Source organism: Rutilus rutilus, assembly GCF_951802725.1.
Source record: "Rutilus rutilus genome assembly, chromosome: 4".
Lineage (NCBI taxonomy): Eukaryota > Metazoa > Chordata > Actinopteri > Cypriniformes > Leuciscidae > Rutilus > Rutilus rutilus.
The window spans coordinates 43620539-43643310 of NC_140212.1; the positions used below are offsets into that span (position 1 = coordinate 43620539).

Here is a 22772-nt window from a genome sequence, read left to right on the forward strand (position 1 = left end):
TTGCACAACATTCTTGAATGAATAATTTATAAAATGTACACTGGTCTGTTATTGTATGGATATCGACTTTACATTTTCACAGAAAACATGACGTGGAACAAATAACGAACTGTGACTGCTGAGCGCGTCTGTCTCTCTGGCTCAAAAATTTTAACCAGAGTAGTCATCCCAAGATCATAGAGAGCATAGAGAGGCGATAGCTCACACCTGCTGCTTGTTATGCTGGATAAGCTGCATGATTAAAAGAGGCTTGGAAGGATATTCGAACTGAAGCTTGCCTTCCAGAGTGTTGTGTCCCTCACCTGCTTTTGTTTTTAGTGTTGTATTGTGTAGCATCAAGGCTGTGCAATATTTGATTATTTGATGACACATAGGTGGTGCGATGGACCGTACCCCTTTTGTGGATGCCACTTTCACGCTTATTTGGATGGCAAGTTGAATGTTTTCCCCTAAACGACGACTAGGGCCCCAGATTGGCCCATAGGTGCTGTGGGGACACCTCTGGGGGCGATCTTGAGCACCTATATAAGTGACTATGGTGTATTTAACCAACAATAATAAAAGAGAAAAATGACACACAAAATGTTCACACAGCAAACATGTTTATTAGAAAATCAAATCACACACAAGAATTAGTTGAACACTTTAATAAAATAAATAAACGTATAAAATATAACGTATATTTAAAAAAATTTAATAAAAGAGTTAAATGTTAAAACTAAGCATTTTTTTAAATAAATAAAATAAAAAGAGATTAAAGAAAATAATGTAATGTTTAAACTAAAAAAGTCTTTTACAAAACATATTTTGTATACTCCTTGTGAATGTCCATTAGAGAAAAATAGAGAAAGAAATTACGCACTGGTCAATCGGGGGGGGGGGGGGGGGGAAGTGAAAAGGCTTTACTTTTTACCACGTCGCTTTTCGATTGCTCGCTTCACCTTCAATTTAACAGTCTTCTGCTGGGCCATTTTCTTTACTGTTCTGACTTTTTGAGGTGACTTTAGGGTCGACTTTAAGTGTGAGATATGGCTGACTCTAAATCTCTTCTTGATGGAAGACCTCAGCGGGGTAATCAAAACACACGGGTTTTGCCTCGAGGATTTGGGGAGTTGTGAATGTGGCTTAGAGGTGGATGCCTCGCCTTCTCCGCTGTGCCCTGATACCTTGCCTTTGGACATCCCCGCTTCACCCTTCCAAAGAAAAGACATGGTGAAGGATTGATCATCATTGTGCAAATAAATACAGTATTATAGACTCAATGGCCCTCATTTATCAAAAGTGCGTACACCAAATTTCCAGCGTACACCTGGCGTACGCCCAAAACCATGGTGACTTTGAGATTTATCAATATGGACGTTGGCGTACGGCACGCTCAAATCCTACGCCAGCTCAGGAGGTGGTGTACGCACGTTTCGAGTGCGGGAATGCGCAGAAAAACAATTTCTAAAACCACACAACGCACTGACAAACTAAAAGATATGATATATTATGACCCACTGTAAAAAAAAAAACAACAACATAGTAATTATAAACTTAAGTGTTTATTTTTGTGCAACATGGACTTCAATGTTTAATTTGTGTGACTTTACTAAAGCATTTGAATTGTAGGCATATGTATTCCTTAAGTTGCGAGCCTGTGCGCTTTACCTGACGTTTCAAGCCTTGTTTATGCTTTCGCCTGGCTCCGCAGCGCGAGTCTCCGCAGACTGCGCGCGCACCTCCCCAAACGGACGAGGCGTTTATATTCGACGCGCTCCCCGTTGTACTATTCTTTGAAACGATGGTTAGGCCAGGGTTAGGCCCGGCAGGTGTGCACGGGGTTTAGTAATGAAAGGCTTTCAATGACCAAAAAAAATAATAATTCAGACTGACAAAATAATAAAAATGACATTCTTCTTCTTTTAAATAATAATAATAATAATAATAATAACGACATTCTTCTTCTAAATAACAATAAACGTCATTAATAATAAAAATCTAGAAATCAATTTTGTTTCTTTCCACTTCACTGGTTTCGCTTTCTCTTTCTCAAAGAAGTTTCTCTTCTTTGCCGTCTTCCGTGTGTCCATGGCGTAAAATGAGGGCGTGGGGGGAGCGGAGACTTGAATATATAGGGGCGTGTTATTCTAATGACGCTCGTTTTCAGCCGCGGCATTTATCAAGGGCAGGTATTGCGTACACCTGGATTTCAAAGGTACGCACAGCTTCATAAATCAGGCGATGAGAGGAGTGTAAGCATAATCTTACGCCAATATATACGCCCGTTTCTACGCAAGAATGATAAATGAGGGCCAATATGTTTACAGGATATCTATTTACCTGGCTGGTCGCGGGACTCGACTCTTGGCACCTGACTTCCGTCTCCTCAGGAGTAGTGCTGCCTGATGTGAGGTCTGGGGTTTGTTCAGATGGCTTTTCCTTCTTGCGGGGCTTATCTGTCTTTCGGGCGGGGCATTTTCGCTTTTTCCCCGCTGCAGTCTTCTCCTCACCCTCCAATGTAGCCTCAAATAGCATGCGGTGCTCCAAAGCTTGCTTGGCCGACAAGTTTGTTACATAAAATTTGTCTGCCGTCTGTAGATCATGGCACATGAACTTTGATATTTTCATGCGATCCTGAGCCGAATGAGTGAATTTTGCCTAAAAAGACAGAGAAAGAGGGAAAAAACTAAAGCAATATGATAAGACAATATCTAACTGAATGTCTCTGAAACATGCCCTAACGAGAGAAAAACTTACATGGCTGGCTATGGAGGTTTGAAGGTCCGTGAAATTCGGACTGCTGAGTAGGCCCATTGACGTCCAAGCCTTTTGAAAGTACATCACCAACTTTTTGCAGGGATTGGGAGTGGACTTAAAAAAGAAATATAGCGCATTCTTCCCACCCGGAAGTCTGCGCTTAATGTTCAGGAAACACCGCATCCACTCGTACTCCTCTGCCTTCACTGCAATTTGGGCAGGGCCACACATCTGGTTAGTCTTGTGATTCTTTATCTGTTGACACAAAAAAAACACAGGTCAAATCAGACCAGAAATCAAACAAAGTATGGTCACCTGATGCATAAAAAGCAAGTCATACACTCACGTTGATCAAAAAAAAACTTTACTGAGGGGGATTCCTGGGCCTCCTTAACCTCTTGGATGGTCATATTCTGAAAGACACCCTCAAAGAAAAAACGTACTCAGTATTTCGGGGATGGCCTGCTTTGCCAGACTCAGGCACTTCAAAATAGTAGATTTACTCAACACCCTATGTTCCTTCATTAACCTCACCGAAGTCCGGTGCATGGCCACTTTTCTCTTCAGTGATTTCTTTATGCTTTGCATTTCCCGCCGAAAAAACACCGTCTTAACACTGTCTTAGAAAGGCAGCAGGACAGTGGAAGAGTTTCCGTAATGTTATTTATGAATTGAGACACATTCTGCACATAGTACTGAATGGTTTTCTCTTTCATGTGCATCTTGCGCAGGGAGCTGACCTACCTGCATACAAACAAACAAACAACATGCATCCCTTTCAAAGTCTCTCTGAAACAGTGCACTCTATCTTCGAACAATCCTTTGTTTAACTGACCTTTAAAACACACTTTGTCAGCAGACAGCCTACCCTGCCACCACTGAATACGTTACAGGTTGGATGACTTGTCCCAAAACACACCAAGTCCAAAACAGAATCCCATCCATAACCTTATCAGTGGCACCTGAGTAGGCTGTCTGTGGATGCTCCCATGTAAAACAGGCCTTGTACACAGACAGCCTACCCAGCCACCACTGAAAAAGTTACAGGTTGGACGACATTCAGTGAGGCTTGAATATGCACTCTATGAACAGTATTTTAAAACATCATTACAAAAGGCACATAATAAGAAAATTGCTTACGCGTGAATCCTGCCAGTTTCATTTAGGAAGACAAGGGTGCTTAGTTTTGTCTTTCCCTCCGCCATGTAGGCCTTGGCTTTCTTCTGGCTCCTGAGTGCTGGAGGTCTCCAAATCACAGGAGGGCTGCATGCTGGAAGCCTCAGTGTGGGCAGAAGGGTCACCACTCTCACCGTCAGATCCGAGAGAAGAGAGGAGTCTTTTTGTCACCTGCTTCAACCTGCCCCCACCCTTGGATGACGACCTCCTCTGCAACACGCGGTACTGCTGGGTAAGATCTTGCAGGGAGCAGGTCAGTGTGTTGACTTTATGATTTAAATATGATATCTGGAGCTTCATTTTCCCCACTCTCACCTTACAGCTAGCGTTGCTGCACTCTTCCTCTTCTTTGAAGGGCAAATTAGCATCCCCCAAGTCACTTTCAGCTTCCAAATCCAGGGTACTGACCAGTGGCACCTCTGGGTTAGATGCCATAAGTGCAGTTAGTGTACTTTTCTGTTGTTTATTTGTTTTCTTTTGGCAGGTTATGTAGTTTTACTCCCTAACTAGTCAGAGGGTACTTATGTTTGTAATTTTGGCTTTATCCCCTCCTGAAGTTTGCTTTGCTTCCTTTCGATTTACTTAGTCAATTATACATATATTTTGTTAATACATTTTTGAACTGACATTTGATGTGTCTGCCGTGCAGGGCAGGGGACGGGCACACTCACTCACCCCAAGCCTTTTTTTTTTTTTTTTTTTGCTTTTCACTTTTTACTCCCTTACCCTAGACAAAACCTTACCCCTGGGACGTAACAGTGAAAATTGGGGGCTCGTCCGGGATCTGTATAACACTAAAAAGTTGTCTGCTGTTTTTTGTTTTTGGCAGTGGTTGTACTCTGAGGGATGGAGTTTGATTTGATTGAGTTTACCCTTGCTCCATCAGTAGAAGTTTTTGATTGTTGCTGTAAAAAAGACTTGGTGTTGATTGCTGAGTTTTATAATATTTCTGTCTCTAAAGACTTGACAAAGGCAGTTTTAAAGGATCAGCTGTACATTGAATTGTTTAGCACTGGTATTTTACCAGCTAATTCGTAGACTGAAGAAGAGGAGGAGAAGGAGGAATAAGAAAATGTTTCATCTGAAACTAGTCCTATGGCTGTTAAATCTAGAATGGATTCTTTACCAGATATTAAATTAAAAAAGCTTGAATTACCTATTAAAAAGCAGGAGCATGAGACTCAAATTGTTCAACTCTGTGCTGTTGAAGTAAAGGCTCACCAAGATATCAAACTGCAAAGCTTACAGCTAGATGCAGAGTCTGCACGCCGTAAGTACATGCTGGAAAAATAAATAAACGATAAACATTTTGGCATGGCACACACACACACACACACACACACACATATACATATACACTCACCTAAAGGATTATTAGGAACACCATACTAATACTGTGTTTGACCCCCTTTCGCCTTCAGAACTGCCTTAATTCTACGTGGCATTGATTCAACAAGGTGCTGAAAGCATTCTTTAGAAATGTTGGCCCATATTGATTGGATAGCATCTTGCAGTTGATGGAGATTTGTGGGATGCACATCCAGGGCACGAAGCTCCCGTTCCACCACATCCCAAAGATGCTCTATTGGGTTGAGATCTGGTGACTGTGGAGGCCATTTTAGTACAGTGAACTCATTGTCATGTTCAAGAAACCAATTTGAAATGATTCAAGCTTTGTGACATGGTGCATTATCCTGCTGGAAGTAGCCATCAGAGGATGGGTACATGGTGGTCATAAAGGGATGGACATGGTCAGAAACAATGCTCAGGTAGGCCGTGGCATTTAGACAATGCCCAATTGGCACTAAGGGGCCTAAAGTGTGCCAAGAAAACATCCCCCACACCATTACACCACCACCACCAGCCTGCACAGTGGTAACAAGGCATGATGGATCCATGTTCTCATTCTGTTTACGCCAAATTCTGACTCTACCATCTGAATGTCTCAACAGAAATCGAGACTCATCAGACCAGGCAACATTCTTCCAGTCTTCAACTGTCCAATTTTGGTGAGCTCGTGCAAATTGTAGCCTCTTTTTCCTATTTGTAGTGGAGATGAGTGGTACCCGGTGGGGTCTTCTGCTGTTGTAGCCCATCCGCCTCAAGGTTGTGCGTGTTGTGGCTTCACAAATGTTTTGCTGCATACCTCGGTTGTAACGAGTGGTTATTTCAGTCAAAGTTGCTCTTCTATCAGCTTGAATCAGTCGGCCCATTCTCCTCTGACCTCTAGCATCAACAAGGCATTTTCGCCCACAGGACTGCCGCATACTGGATGTTTTTCCCTTTTCACACCATTCTTTGTAAACCCTAGAAATGGTTGTGCGTGAAAAACCCAGTAACTGAGCAGATTGTGAAATACTCAGACCGGCCCGTCTGGCACCAACAACCATGCCACGCTCAAAATTGCTTAAATCACCTTTCTTTCCTATTCTGACATTCAGTTTGGAGTTCAGGAGATTGTCTTGACCAGGACCACACCCCTAAATGCATTGAACCAAGTGCCATGTGATTGGTTGATTAGATAATTGCATTAATGAGAAATTGAACAGGTGTTCCTAATAATCCTTTAGGTGAGTGTATATATATATATATATATATATATATATATATATATATATATATATTAGTGTACAATTACAGTATACAATATTTTACAGTATTTTACTGTAACAACAATTACAGTTACAGTATACTATGTTTTTTTTGTTTTGTTTTTTACTGAAGTGAGCATCGTACAGGGCTTTACTGTGGCAGTGTCAAAAAGTATATCAGACTAGTGCCTCCATTTCGAGAAGCTGAGTTGGATGCTTACTTCATAGCCTTTGAGCGCATTGCTTCAAAGTAGGATGGCCAAAAGATATGTGGGGCTTACTGCTTCAATGTAATTTTGTGGGTAAGGCCCAGGAGGTATGCTCTGCATTACCAATTGAACAGTACTTGAATTATGAAACCATAAAAGCTACAGTGTTGCATGTGTACGAACTGGTCCCCGAAGCATATCGTCAGTGCTTTCGAGGCACAGAAAAAACAGTTAAACAAACTTTTTGCACAGGAAAAGAGAGCCCTGTTCGAGAAATGGTGTCTGGCTAGTAAGGTTACCAGTTTTGAACAACTGCAAGAACTCATTTTGATTGAAGAGTTTAAAAACTGCATTCCTGAGAACATTGTAGTTCATCTGAATGAGCAAAAAACAAGTTCACTCTCTGAAGCTTCAGTGGTAGCTGATGAGTTTGCATTTACACACAGGTCAGTATTTTCTTTTACATGACAGTTTAGACACCAGAGTTTTGTGAATGACCAGACAGAGAGAATAATGTCACCTGTTCTTTCCTCTGAGAAAACAGAGAGAGAAAGAGATGCCTGTGCTGAAACGCTCAGACCGCAAACGTGCCTGTTTTTATTGCTTGGATCCAGGTCACAATAACTGTTATTAACAATACAACACATTAACAATAACTGACTGCAAAGCATGGAAACAAAAGACTGCTGCTGAAAAAGTGTAGCTTTTGCTCAAGCTGGTTCTGTCTCTGACCACTCATTTCACCAGCTCCAGAATTCTGGCTACCAACCCTTCCTGTTAACTGGTTATGTTTCTCTTTCGGCTGTCTTACCTGGCCGACCTGTTTCCATTCTACGAGATACAGGGGCAGCGCAGTCCTTTATTCTAGTTGACACCTTACCATTCTCACCCGAAACATACTCTGGTACAGATTTACTAGTTCATGGGATTGAACTAGGCTGTGTTAAAGTACCATTGCATACTGTCTACTTGAAATCTGATTTGGACTGCGTTGTCATCGTGGCCTGGTGCTGGTCCTTCATCAGATCTGGATACGGCCTGGATCTGGCGCACTGCGGTATACCTTGGGATAAACAGAGAGACTAATGTTACCGTAGACGTCATCCTTCTTATGATGTAATGAGTACATCAGGAGTTATGTGTAAGGTAGGCCAAAGAAATGTGTTTTTAGTCTAGTTTTGAACTGGCAGAGTGTGTCTGCTTCCCGGACAATGTTAAGAAGATTGTTCCAAAGTTTTGGTGTTAAATAGGAAAAGAATCTACCGCCAGCAGTCGATTTTGAAACATTATCAACTGGCCAGAATTTTGAGATCGCAATAGACGTGAAGGACTATAATGCGTTAAGAGCTCGCTTAAGTACTGCGGAGCTAAACCATTTAGTGCTTTGTAAGTAATCAGCAATATTTTAAAATGTATACAATGTTTAATAGGGAGCCAATGCAGTGTTTACAGAACCGGGCTAATATGGTCATACTTCCTGGTTCTGGTAAGAACTCTAGCTTCTGCATTTTGGACCAGCTGTAGTTTGTTTATTAAGCGTGCAGGGCAACCACCCATAATAGCTTTACAATAATCGGTAACACTTTAGAATAATGGTCCGTAGTTAAAGTAACAACATGTAGTTTTTCAACCTTCATAATATATTTCCAAGACCCTTGTGATGGTACATCGACTTACGATAGGTTGAATGACACGTCTGCCAGAGCCTGACGGGGTCTGTATCGCTTTTACTGGCACTATGTAACTTCGGGGTGCGGGTAGTAACCAGAGCTCAAAAAGAACTACAAAATTCGACTGCTTTACGGCATACGTCACTTCCTCAAATTCGGCCGTGACAGGCCAACCAGCGCGTTTGTTTTCGTGCGTCTGTTTTCGTCATGGCTGAAGCAGCAGCGAAACGTAAGAAGTCCAAGGTTTTGTCGGAGTAGAGTCGGAAGAGGAAAAGGGAGAGTGATAAACTGAAAGGCAGGACGAGGATCAATATTGGTCGAGCGTTTGCTCGCTGGCGTGAGCTTATCGTCAGACCGATGCTGACTTGGCCGTCATGCTGTTGAACTAGTAAGTAAATTGCTTGCATACTATCTTTAGTTTTTCTAATCTGTTGTCTGCCTGGCTACGTTACGGAAACTATCTGGTCCTCCATTTATCTTCATGAATCAGCTAACGTTAGTAGATGAGCGAATTATCAATCTGGTAGCTAGTAAACACTAACATGCTAGTTTTAGATGGTTAGGATGCTATCGCTATCATTCTCGTTCAGATTTGAGCATTGCAATCGACATGCAAATCGCAAATGTTTGAGTTAAAATGTTTAGTCTACTAAACATGTATAAATTATGAAAGGAGGAAGATTAATAATATTATCATTGCCCATATGAAAAAAACCTGCATGCTTCATATACAGTAACATCCCGTTCTCATCCCAAGTCGTCATATACTGACTTTTTCAAAATTTCTTCAATATCTGACGCACAAAGCACCCTTTAGCGTCCATATGAGACGCATAACCCTACCACAGACCTAAACCTACCCATAACCGAAGCGTCTCATATTGACGCTAAGGGTGCTTCGTGCGTCGGATATTGAAGAATGTTTGAAAGTGACGATTTGGGGATGAGAATGCGTTGACAGTAACCGTACATCATTTTACGACAGCGGTAATGGACAATTCCGCTTCCAACCTGTAGGGCGACCGCAGAGGAAAAGTTCCATGTTGTTGCTTTAACAAGTAGCTATGCAGGAAGTAATAGGTAGTACTGCACTGACAGCGAACTTAATACTATTAACTAATATGGAAGCAATATTATCTAAGCAGTAAGTAATAGCTAATTTAGTACAAAGGTAGTTCCTTGGTAGGTATTTGATTATTACTAAAGAAATAAATCCTCATTGAGAACTACTTGTGAACTAAGAAAGAATAACCAATTAACTATTAATCACAAAAAGTAACATGTCGAAAAAGTGAACAATTGTGGGGTTTTTTTTACTCTTAACATATGAATATTATATCCCCCCAAATACATTAGCTACAGGTTGAGATTGTGACTACTACTCTTGCCAAAGGATGGACCCATGTTCTCTGTTTATTTCAAACTTAAACATAGAATAATACTAATAATGATAATTTGTTTAAAATGTTAAATAATTAGGAAGTGATGCTGACACTCTCATGATTGGATTAGTTCACTATTTTGAGCTCTATTGAGTGTCAGTTCAATATGTCTCAGACTCCAAAGACCTACCTTTATGTTATAGTAGCCGCCTGAGGAGGACTTCTCCTTAGGATATGAATATAAACATTGATGTTCTCTTGTCAAAAACAATTTGCATCCTTAATGAAGAAATTGGCTGCATTTATGTTGCGATAAGCGCAAAACCACATCTTCCAGATTACAATGTTTGTTAGAATATTACTAGTGCCTGACAGAAATGTATGCCTGTACAGTATGTGTCAAATATAAAATTAAATTACTTGTATTACTTGTGAAAAACATGTTAACTCCTCACTAATTACTCAAGCGTTACCTTGTCATCCCACCAGAACTACTAGTGATGTGGCCCATTATTTTAAAGTGTAAACATGTCACCCCGCAAAAGCTATATAAAACATAAAACAACTGCAGTGATTGGGTCCAACTTTTTTTTTAAATATATGCACTGGAAGATTTCCATGTAATAGTAAAAGAAAATAGTGCATTATGCAAAAAAATGCATAACTGTGCGAGCAAGAATAAAGCACTGTGCAAAGTATAATATCTGAATTAAACATTCTAAATTAAATAAAATTTGGTACAATGATGAAACCTAGCCATAAACTAAACAAAAATTCTGTATTTTGGAATGAAGCATTCAACACATTCAACAAACTGTGATGAGAAACTGAGTCAAACATAATGGCTAAATAAAAAAAAAATAAAAAAAACATTCAACACAATTAGATTGTGAGGATAAACAGAATGTACATACACCTACTGGCAACATATTATTTATTTTTTTGTGGAATGTCTATTAGCTCTCCATTTTTCTTTTTTTCTTCTATGGCACTGCACACTGGTTCCTGTGTGCACAATTGTCGGCAATGGTCTGCAAAGTCGGACAGCTTCTGCTGTAATGGGCAATCCCATTACATAAGCAAGTGTGAAGTGATCAAACATATAATACCAACTACAGAGAATTTGTGATTTTCTCAATCAAGAATAAAGTCAAGAGAAAAAAAGATTGGAAATGTTTAAATATTTCAAACTCATTAAAAATGTATAGATCAAAATCAAATGTGTGGTTTAATATATTAACTAAAACGGAATCCTTATCACAATATATCCATCTCATTCCATCTCAGTTTTCCCCAGAATATAATGTCAATAAATAAATTAAAATGCATTAAATAAAAAGGCCTGTAAAGGATTACAGTGACCGTCTGAATGGAAAACTTACATTAAAATATTTTAAAATAATTTCATCTAAATGATAATGAAATCTGGTTAACATGTCCCTGGATTATCTTTATAAAAATTTGAGTTTATTAAACTCTCAGATTTTCTTTATTGAAAATTGATTTACAAACATAGTTTTATTACATATAAATCCTGCTATGCAAAAACAGATACTGAAAAGTAACAAATCCTTCTTCTATAAGGATTAGATATAAATGATCATATGGTCTGCCTTTGATCTTATCGGTAATGTCTAATTCAGGGATGGCAGCTTTGGTCCTGGAGGGTCACTGTCCGGCAGACTTTGGCCCTGTCCCAAATGGAACCCTAAGCACTCACGGTCTTCCTCTGAGTCTTGGAAAAAATGCTATTATTTATTGTATTTCAATACTTTGCATTTTTAAATAAACTTCTACATGTCTGTTCAGTAATCACTATGTAACTAACAGAAGACACAAATTTAAAATTGTGGTGCTTCTAATTAAGTGATAAAAACAGTTGCAAATTTTGTACAAAATAGACCTACACATACCATACTCATCATTGCACTAATAAAACGTGCAACACTTTGTTTTTACTACCAAATCATATGTATCTAATTAATTTAAATTAGAGTGGAAAGTTTTCCTCAACATCTCGCTATTTCAGGGCACATGAGTTCCCGAACATAATGCATGATGGGATACGCTTAGCCTCAAATACCGCTCCGAAGCGGTATTCAAGATGGTGTGGGTTTAGTGTGCATTAAATGCACTGCACTTTGGCATTTTGGCACCTTGCGCACTTACTTCCTGTCGCGTACACGTGCTCTCAAGTGGCCAAGACCGCAAGTGTGGGTATTTGGACAAGGCATCTGTAGGACAGTGGCCCTCCAGGACCGAAGTTGCCCATCCCTGGTCTAATTTATTTGTTAAAACTTGGAAGCCATGTAAAGAACATCTTTTTATTTTCCATTTAACAACATTCAATATAATACAATATTTAGCTCTACAGTCTATTCTGATTCATTAACAGTTTCACTGATCCATAATAAACCCCAAAGCCAGGATAGAGTGTGTGAGTGAATGTGGTTTGGACTGTGTGGATGAGGCTCAGTGTGTCAGAGACGCTGTAGAAAGACAGAGTTCCTGCACTGTGATCCACATACACTCCTATTCTCCTGCTGATGGGCTCTACAGTGATTTCAGTCTTTATGTTATTGTGTTTGAATCTGTAACTGGAGGGAAAGCAGATCAAACTCCAGGACTGATCATTACATCCTAACACACACTCATTACCTTCTCCCTTCCTGCTGATGCTCTTATATGACACTGATATAAACACACTTTCACCACTCCACTCAATCTCCCAGTAACAACGTCCACACACACTCTCTCTACACAACACCTGATGCACATTATCAAATCTGTCTGGATGATCAGGATACGGCTGGACTGTGTTAGAGAATCTAATCACTCTGTTCCTCTCAGACAGACGGAGCAGTTTATTCACTGTGTTTGGATCCAGAGTGAACTGATGGGAATCTGATGGCGATAAACACATCAGAATCAGGAATATGAATCTGTCTGATCTTTTAATATATCTGAACTCTTCATGTTCAATATATCAGCAGTGTCTCAGTACAGTTTACCAGATATCCTGTGCAAATCATCATTTACATGATCAACTCTAAAACTTTTCTTTCATGTTTTCTTTCATCTTCTACAGGAAGAACATGAACACACTCAGTGAGTTTTTCTGCTTGTTTTCTTAGTGACTTACATTGTAGGAAGTCGTTCCTGGTCCTCGTCTTGGGAACAATGTTGGTGGAAGTGACTGTGGAAATCGACAGACATGAAGAGTGTGATTATAATGTCAAGAAGAAAATTATCCCTACATCCGTTCCTAAGACATTTCTAATATGATCTTCTACATGATATGAGATGATGGAGGATCATTTCTGAGAGCAGAATCTCCAGGACTTTACCTCTGTCAGAGATCTTCTTCAGCTCCTCTTTGCAGAAATCCTCCAGTTTGTCTCTCAGCTGAAGGACAGATTCTTTCATGCCATCAAAAGAGGGGAGATAACTGAAGGGATTGTCATTTACGTCTGTAGATTCAGGAGGAGCTGAGAGAGACTGGAAACTCTACAGAAAACATAAATCAAAGCTCATCACCTCCACACTTCAGCCAATAACCTGCACTACTGTTAGATTTGTGCGGAAGTCTCAACAGAAAGAAAACTGGACAATCAATTTACTAAATGAGTTAAGTTTTGGATACTGACCACTATATACAGTTGCAATCGAAATTACTCAACCTCCATTGCAAATCAGGTTTATTGGCAACATTTACAGATTTTCAGCTGTTTGCAATAAACAAATCAAACAAAAGTTATTTAAACAGCTCAACACAACAAATGGTTTCAAATGGTTCCCCCAAATTCAACTGAAAATGCAACTCATAATAATTCAACCCCTTCATGGCAAGCATCTTTATTACTTAGTAGAACACCCCTTTTCTACAAACAAGATGTATAACCAGACATCAGCTTCTGGTAGCATTTCTGAAGAACTTAGTCCATTCCATGAGCAATGGCCTTCAGTTCAGTAATATTCTTGGGTTTGCATACTGCAACCGCCTTCTTCAAATCTCACCAGAGCTTTTCTATGGGGTTCAAGCCAGGTGAATGTAATGGCCACTGTAGAATCTTCCAGGACTTCTTTTGAAACCAAGCCTTGGTGGAATTTGAGTATTGCTTGGGATCATTGTCCAATGACGCCCAAGCTTCAGCTTCCTCACTGACGGCATGAAGTTTTCTCCTTGGATTTCCTGATGCTTCAATAAATCTATCTTGCCTTTCACAGGCAGCAGGTTTCCAGTGTCAGAGGATGAAAAACAGCCCCAGAGCATCACAGAGCCTCATCATGTTTAACTGTAGACAGAGTGTTCTTTTCAGCATATGCTTCTTTCTTCTTCCTCCAGACATACCGCTGATCCATAAGGCCAAACATTTACAGTTTTGTTTCATCACTCCACAGAACAGAATCCCAAAACATCTGTGGCTTATTTATATGATTTTGAGCAAATTGCAGCTGACTTTTTTTGTGCTTTTGGGTCAGTAGTGGTGTACGTCTTGGAGTTCTGGCATGCATTTAGTATGTGCCTTACTGTGCAAGCTGAAACCTCAATGCTGTTGCCACCAAGTCTTGCTGTAGGTCGTTTGCAGTCACTCAAGGGTTTTTCTGAACCTGCCTTCTCAAAAATGTGGTTGCAGCCGTTGATAGCTGCCTTTTTCTGCCCCGTCCAACTTTGAACTTGCAAACTATGCTTCCAACTGTGTCTCTAGGAACATTTAGTGCCTTCGCCTATCGTCATATCGATCACAAGTACTAAATGGTTTAGCTCCCCAGTACTTGAGCGAGCTCTTAACGCATTATAGTAGTAGTAGTAGTAGTATTTTTAATATATGGAGACGTAGCTAAATCTACTGTACAGTAGACTAATATAATTATTTCTGTCAATTTCTTCAAGTTTAACTGAACTTATATTTTGACGGGTTGCTGTGAAGACCTTTGAGTTTCTGTGTGTGTGTATGATATGACAATAGTTTTTCTCAAATGAAACGGTAAAATGCTCATGAAGTGACTCTCAGAGCGGCTCTGGAGATGAATTTCATCATGTCATGATATCGTGAGGTAGCAGAGACTAAAAACAGCGAGAGCGTCACTGTGCTTCAGTGTGTGTGTGTGTGTGTGCGCGCGCGTGTGAGGTAAATGAAACCGCGCGTCTGCGCCATTTATTCACAGAGATCTGCAGAACATGGAGGGTTAATATTTAAATAGTCTTTTTGCGGTTTAATGTACACCGACACTATATATATTGTGGTATATGTCGGCTACAGTGCTCCTAGTAAAAAAGTTAGTCTGGAGCCCTGCGCTTAGGAAGCGACTGAAAGCAGCTGCCTATTAGTGGGTACCAGTACTACAGAAATGCTGGTATCGTCACGTTTTAAACATTTTAGTACAGACTTGGTACCGAAGTACCATGTTTTGTAAAAAAATAAAGTCATCAACTGATGTTATTATAGTGTTTGTTCAAATGTAGGCTATATTCTAACTAATGAATCCTTAACTTTGAAATACATATAATAAAATGTATACATTTTAAAAAGAAAGATTGCACTTGAAATATTGTTAAAATTGTAATTGTTGTTGATTTACATGTGAAAACTTTTAAATAAAATAGCAGAAATAGATTCTCTTTAAATTATTTATTATTGTTTGTTTATTAGTGACAGATTTGGGGAGAGGATATATTATTCCAAAACTTTCAGAAAATACAGTATGAGAATAACGAAGAAACGAACAGTATTTATATCGTTGTTATCTCTTGAAAACAGCACACGTCCAAATGATCTGACGGCGCGGGCGGGTATAGATATATACATAGATGTCGCCTTGGCTACGGTTTCGTTCCAATGAACTGCAGTAGCGAAGGCGACATCTAGTGTATACATCTATACCCGCCAGTGGGCGGGTATAGATATATACACTAGATGTCGCTTGGCTACGGTTTCGTTCCAATGAACTGCAGTAGCCAAGGCGACATCTATGTATATATCTATACCCGCCCGCGCCGTCAGATCATTTGGACGTGTGCTGTTTTCAAGAGATAACAACGATATAAATACTGTTCGTTTTCTCACACAAACCGCTCGTTTCGTGTCTTAGGCCATCAATGTGTACTTATGATGGGGAATTGTTTCATTTGGACGTGGGGAATTGTTTTAATTTGGACTCTGTGCTTGTGTTTTGAGCCAGTGACCATCGACCTGCATTATATGACTGACAGACAAGAACGGTTTGACCTAAAAATATCAAAATTGAAACTACTGCGGAAACAAAGACACCTTGGATGCCCTTGAGGTAAGCTAAAACATATAAAAAATTAATTTCAAAGTGAACTATCCCTTTAACTGTACAATTACTAGAAATGTTTACCTTGGATATTATACAATTTGCATGCATACAAAATTTGTGGAAAGACAAAAAAGATGTTTCCTCTTAACTTTGAACCAATTCTGTAGAATGGCCCAAATAGCCTATTTGAACAGAACTTGTTTCCAGCCATGACTATGTACTAAAAAAGTGCTAAAAATATATTCTAAATAAATTAAAAGCAATATATATATTTCTTTTGACCTCGCATTCTTTATTTGTGGTACCCTCTCAGTGACACACCTGACACACGGGTCATTGTCTTCTCAGGTGTGAACCACAGCATTATTCATGATCATTCACTCCCCCACGCATATTGCCTTTCCAAACAAAAAGTGTTTTGCTAAATTTTAATCAATGTATTGTTTTATGTGAATGGTTAAGGCAGGATGATTTTCAGATCATTTTGAAGCAAAAACTCTAGACCACAACATCCATTAGTTAAAAGTCTTGTGGAAACATATTTAGTATGTGTTTTGTGGCCTTATTTCAGAAACTTATTTTTTTGAATAACCATGCATAAACATTATTCCCTCAAAAATACAAACATGTTGCTCACATATTATGGTAGGCCTGTTTGTGCTGAATAGAGTGTAATTACACCTTTGTCATTAATATGTTTATAAGCAACTGAAAAAAGCACAAATGTCAGGGCATGTCAAAACATCTCAAGGACCCCAAAAACACCTCAGACCGTAGAGGGTTAGATCTAGACTAAAAACACATCTCTTTAACCTAGCAAACACATAACACATTATCAACTTCTAAAATTCAATGTTAGGCTGTATAAACTAGGTCAGCCGGAACAGGTTAGTCTCTCTGTTCATCCCGAGGTTTACCGCAGTCCGCCGTATCCAGGCTGTATCCAGATCTTATGAAGGACCTGCGCCTGGACACGACGACAATGCAGTCCTGAAGTGTCAACTAGTCTCTCTCCCCTGTGAAGGCCTCCTTCCCTTCCCTTCCCTTTACCTCTGTACAGATAAAACGTTATCAAAATGATTTCAGTTCGCATGGATACGCAGAAGCGACTAAAAAAAGAGACTGTATTATGCAGGTCAGACAAGTAATTTGGTGAGGTCAATTTATAAAGAAATAAATGCCCTCATATATATAAAAATGCGCATACCTATAGACTAAACACATAAGATGCATGTGCACGTTGTCACCGTTTTCACAGATTCATGTTTTTTAATTTTACACAGAGATAACGTTTTTTTTTTTGTTTTTTTTTTACTTGCACCTTGGACCCTATTTCAAAGTTTGTGTTCTTGAGCCACCAAACACTGTTGTCGTGCAAATGAACGACCAGAACACATAAAAGTTTTCTGTTTTCAACGGTGTCATGATTCAACGGTGTCATGATAAGGTAATAACTAATGATCTTTGCAACGGAACTGAATCAATCAAAAACTAACTTTAGCTGGACAATAACTTTATTCTAGAGCTGCTGTAAAGTCAAAATGATCTCTGTTACTTTAATTTCCTATTATCACTGTAAAGCTGCTTTGAAACAATCTATATTGTTAAAAGCGCTATATAAATGAAGGTGACTTGACTTTTTGTATCCTGTTCCTTGTTTGTGAAGGGCTTTGATATCTTCTCTTAACTTTTTGGACCATTCTTTTGACTTAGCCATATTTCTAACTTGCAGTCAAATGTGACACAAAATATCTGAACTGGCTAGGTTTGTTGAGTGTGTTCTAGCTCAAGTACACCTGGTGCAACTAATGAAGCCCTTGATTTTTGCAGATTTGTGCTGTTGTGAGGGATTCTGTTCAGGGGGTTGAATCATTTTTAAACTGCAGACGTCATTAAAAGTTGCATTTTCAGTTGAATTTGGGGAAACCACTTGAAACATTTGTTGTGTTGAGCTATTTCAATTACTTTTGTTTGATTTGTTCATTTTTAAACAGCTGAAAGACATTTTTGCTATGGGGTTGAACAATTTCGATTGCAACTGTGTGTGTATATATTTATATCTTCCAGAAGAAATTTGTAAGTGCGTATCTTTCAAAAGAAGATGATCAGATGAGAGTCTGACTGATGATGATATAATAACCGAACACACAGATCAACACTTCAGTCAACGGTTCATTCTGCTCTCATGAAATGTTTCTCTGTGAGTCTCTTGCTCAAGTCCACTATGATCCTGTTCTTCTAGATCTCTGTTACCTGCAGGAAATGGATGTGATCCTGTGTGTGTGAAAGCTGCTCCAGCTCAGCGTCTCTCCTCCTCAGATCATTGATCTCCTGCTCCAGTCGCTCCAGTCGCTCTTCAGCTCGACTCACTGCAGTCTTTTCCTGATCTCTGATCCGCTGTGTCGCCTCAGAGCGGCTTCTCTCAATGGAGCGGATGAGCTCAGTGAAGATCCTCTCACTGTCCTCCACTGCTGTCTGTGCAGAGCGCTGTTACACACACATCACAATCACACAGTGAGCTTCAGTGAGTCCTGACTGAGACTTGACTGAAACTTCTGTTCTTCTCCAGACTCACCTTATGAGACGCCACAGCCTCTCTCAGCTGCTGAAGATCTTTCTCTCTCTGCTGGATCCTCTGCTGGAACGACTTCTGCGTCTCCTTCAGCTGTTTCTGCAGCACAAACAATGTCAGTTTATACTACTTTCACTATATCATCATGTGATATCATCTTTTTTTTAATGAAAAGGTTTGTGTTGATAAATATGTTGAAGGTGCATTTTTACCATATTTTCTACATAAGTACAATGCGGAGCACAAATGAGTTTAATTGAATTGAAATATCTTTAATGTCCCCAAGGGGCAATTTGGTTCACAACAAGTAGCCAACACATACACATTCGCACAAAAACACATAAAACCATGAGATAATAAATAGATACTCTTATATTCCCGCAGCTATGATAGACGAGATACAAAAAAAAAACCATGACAGATACGGACACACGCGGCTACTGCTGTATGTCGCCATCTTGCGAATACGCTCAGCAGTGAAAGTGCACCTGCAGCTTCTGTTTACTTCTGCTGATGTCTGCAGTGTGAATGATGTTACCTGATCATATGGGTGCCAATATAAATAGTGTTAACATTATTTAATCAATATCTAGTTTAAAGTGCATACCTGTTTCTCTGTCCTCTGTGCTGCAGCTGATACAGTGTCGTGGTTTTTATGTTCATCCATCGTACACAGCACACATATACATTTCTGGTCAGTGTTGCAGAAAACCTCAAGGAGCTTGTCATGTTTCTGGCAGATCATCTCCTGCAGTCGTCCAGTGGCATCAGTCAGATTGTGTCTCTTTCTTTTAAAGAAACTCTCATGTTGTTCAAGGTGATTCTGACAGTAAGAGTTCAGACACCCCAGACAGGACTTGACAGCTTTGCGTTTTCTTCCAGTACAGACGTCACACTGCACATCTCCAGCTCCAGCGTAACAGTCAGCAGGAAGTTTAGTCTTCAGTTTCTCCACCAGTTCAGCCAGAATGGTGTTTTTAGCTAAAGCAGGTCTTGGACTGAAGGTCTGTCTGCACTGAGGGCAGCTGTCGACTCTCATCTGATCCTCCTGATCCCAGCGGCCTGTAATACAGCTCTTACAGTAACTGTGTCCACAGGGAATGGTCACTGGATCCTTCAGGAGATTCAGACACACTGAACACAGGAACTCATCTTGAAAAATTAAGGCTTCTGCCATTTTACTGCATGTATACAAAGACACAAACACACAACAGCTCAACTTCACTTCAGTTTCAGTTTCCTTGAATACACGTGCTTCCTGCTTCCTGCTTCTGTGTTTGAGTGCCGTGTGCAAATGTCTGCAAGTCTAGTCACAGATCATAAAACGTTCACTAGATGTCAGTCTAAGACTGACACTCAAAGAATGTAAGTTACAGAGAATCAGGCAACACCATTAATAACTGCAGTAAAACTGCATACTAATCACATCTGTGCAGTGCTGTAAGTGGTTTAAACTATGTGAGAAAAGCTATTTACTTTTTAAACAGTTCTTGACTTGATGTATCTAGTCAAGAGTATGGCATTGTATGTAATAGTATGTCATTGTATGACTGTGTCCTCAGATGAACATTACCTTGTGAACTAAAAATATCTACACATAAGATAGTTATATCACTATCCTTAATTCACAGGATCCAGGCAAATTATGTGGCATTGATATAGTTTTTTTAGACATTTTAGTCATTCCCTCACAATTACTTATAACGGCAGGTAACAAAATTAATGGACTGAAATAGCCTACAGCTACACTAATTATACATGTATATCTACACATATGATAATTGGGATAAATGTGATAAATAAACCCATATATTTTCCACTCAGAATAAAAGAACACACAGTTGTAGAATGAGAATGAATGTCTTTTTTTGAAGTCATAAAGCTAAAGACTGCGCATATGTGTGGATAAAGTTTATCCCATGTGCTTTTTGTTGTGGAAGAAACCTGCCTCAGCAGGAAAACTAAGCTACACAGCTAATCTATTTAATTATCATTAGCAAGTGTGGTCAGCGAAATCTATGTTTGATTTTATTATGTTCAATATTAGTGTAACCGGGTATGTTGTTATGGGAAGAAGGAGGCGAGAACCAGCTAACAAGACTTTATTATTTAAATAAACACAAAAGCCCCTCACGGACGACTGCCGCACACACAAACAAAACATTATGTGGCGATGGAGGTGTTATAAAGGATTAAAGAAATTTTGTACTCAATTATTATACTGATTCCTAAGGGAACGGCTACGCCACCCGAGATTAACTGCCCGGGAAAGACCCAAAGGCCCACAGGTTCGATTTTTCACAAGATTACACAGAGACGTGGATACTTGGTAACAAAAGTATAAATCTTTATTAAACAGTCAATTCGTTAAAATGTCTCATTCAATAGAGCAATCATAAAAAGGATCTGCCACAGCAAGCCACTAGCACTGTGAAATAAGTTTATCAAACACAAAAGAAAAAGACAAACAAACAAACAAAGAGCTGGGGCTTACCAATCGGAAGACAGGCTAGATGCCGGGCTTCAAAAATGCCTGCAATGATAGATATCCACGCGTGCACCAAACCACACTTACACACTAAAGAAATTCACTGCAAATCCACACCACTTTGGGAAGAAGAGAGCTATTGCCACACAGGGACAGCTAGCCTGCCTTCTTCAGGCCCCCAGCTGCAGCAAAAAGGAAAGAGAAAAAGCAAGATTAGGAACATAAACAAACCAATACAAAAGCAAAACACATTTCTTCCAACTACAACAAAACCAAAACCACAAGTAACAGACTTGTCAAAAAACAAGGTCAAGAAAGCTAGACAGAACTGTTGAATGCAAAGCAAAATTATTAAACTAATAAATGCAAAACAATGTATGCAAAACAAAACTAGTTTTGCAAAACAAATGAAGACAAAACAAAACTAGTGAATGCAAAACAAATGAAGGCTAAACAAAACTAGTGAATGCAAAACAAATGAAGGCTAAACAAAACTAGTGAATGCAAAACAAATCAAGTCAAAACAAAAAGTATTAAATGCAACAAGTTATTGAATGCAAAGATTATAGAATGCAACACAAAGCTAGTAAATGCCAGACCAATGAATATAAAACTATAACATCACAAAGGTTGTTTAATTAAAACACAAAGGTTACTGTATGCAACACAGGTAAATGCAAAAAAAAAAAAATAATAATATATATATATATATAATATGCATCATATGCTTTACCGATAAAGAACAAATGAAGATTATATGGCATTAAACAAATACATTTTCACCTAAAAACTCAATTTTGTCACAACGACAGTAGTATTTAGAAAATTATGTGGGTTTTCTCCTCCGCCATTGTCGCTCACTGGTGTGAAATGGACACATCTGGGGATTTAAATGGTACTTGGCTAGATGTGAATTTTGAATTGAAACAGTAGTTGGGCAGCGACTTGAGATGAGACCGAGATGTTTCACAAGTCCACAAGGATGCATATTAAGAAACTGCTCATCTCTGGTGTTGAACTTACTTCTCCTGCGACCTATTCTTTGCTCAGCTGAAAGGTGTGTTCGTGCTGTGCCCTCTACTGTATTTGCAGGCTTGAATTTGCATTTTATTAAGCATTTAGCTTTAGGTTTGAAAGGACCATACAACTGGTTTCTTGTGAAAGGTCCTTTACACTTGTAAAAATGTAACTTATTAAACAAAAAAGCAAGCAATCTTACACTTGCAAAAATATAACTCAAATTATAAGATCAGCAAAATCCTATATTGTTCTGAAAGAGATAGAGCCACAGCCAGCTGAGGTGAGAAAAAATATTACAAAATGTACCGTAACAAATTACTTTCTATAAAAAGTAATTAGTTACTTTTTTTATGGAGTAACGCAATATTGCTTTGCATATTGCAATACTTTTTAAAAGTAACTTTCTATAACACTATTTATAAGTCCAGAGTAACAATGTATTACAGTGAAACCTCAAGATTTGACCAGCTCTCTATGGCCTCGTTCACACTGCAGGCAAAAGTGGCCCAAATCTGATTTTTTTGGGGTCAAGTGACCAGGTCAGACTTCTTCAGAGGTAGTGTGAACACTCAAATCTAGCCCAGATCTGATTTTTTCAAATCCGATTTAGACCACATACATATGTGGTCCTGAATCAGACCCA

General features: G+C 39.2%; 2 protein-coding genes across 3 annotated transcripts in view; both read right to left on the reverse strand.

Moving 5' to 3' along the window:
* Positions 1 to 585: 585 nt before the first annotated feature.
* Positions 586 to 7669, reverse strand: LOC311289532 (uncharacterized protein). 2 transcript variants are annotated; one of them, XM_084407608.1, is made up of 5 exons: positions 3274 to 7669; positions 3086 to 3164; positions 2740 to 2994; positions 2323 to 2640; positions 586 to 1193 (listed from the first exon to the last, which is right to left on the reverse strand). In XM_084407608.1, the coding sequence occupies exons 3-5, from the start codon at positions 2968 to 2970 to the stop codon at positions 903 to 905; spliced, it is 840 nt and encodes a 279-aa protein (XP_084263734.1). In that variant the 5' UTR covers positions 2971 to 2994; positions 3086 to 3164; positions 3274 to 7669; the 3' UTR covers positions 586 to 902. The 2 variants fall into 2 exon arrangements, with proteins under 2 accessions (XP_084263734.1, XP_084263735.1); XM_084407609.1 differs by lacking the exon at positions 3086 to 3164 and having other exon boundaries at positions 3880 to 7669.
* A 2862-nt stretch (positions 7670 to 10531) lies between these two features.
* The window catches only part of LOC311289531 (tripartite motif-containing protein 16-like), a 45753-nt gene continuing 33512 nt past the window's right edge, over positions 10532 to 22772 (reverse strand). Inside the window, exons 1-6 of the mRNA XM_084407607.1 lie at positions 19229 to 19890; positions 18625 to 18720; positions 18303 to 18536; positions 13115 to 13274; positions 12910 to 12963; positions 10532 to 12671 (exon numbers count right to left, since the gene is read on the reverse strand). Of these exons, the coding sequence (XP_084263733.1) occupies positions 12136 to 12671; positions 12910 to 12963; positions 13115 to 13274; positions 18303 to 18536; positions 18625 to 18720; positions 19229 to 19798 (1650 nt within the window). The 5' untranslated portion in view covers positions 19799 to 19890 and the 3' untranslated portion in view covers positions 10532 to 12135. Of the gene's footprint in view, positions 12672 to 12909; positions 12964 to 13114; positions 13275 to 18302; positions 18537 to 18624; positions 18721 to 19228 lie in introns of the transcript that reaches the window.

Bases quoted from the DNA above. Each gene is read 5' to 3' on its own strand.
- LOC311289532 (XM_084407609.1), bottom strand. From the start codon at position 2,970: ATGTGTGGCCCTGCCCAAATTGCAGTGAAGGCAGAGGAGTACGAGTGG. The intron at 2,641-2,739 runs GTAAGTTTTTCT...CTGTCTTTTTAG, and splicing joins AAACCTCCATAGCCAGCCAT to GCAAAATTCACTCATTCGGC. The intron at 1,194-2,322 runs GTAAATAGATAT...TTTCTTTGGAAG, and splicing joins CGAGTCCCGCGACCAGCCAG to GGTGAAGCGGGGATGTCCAA.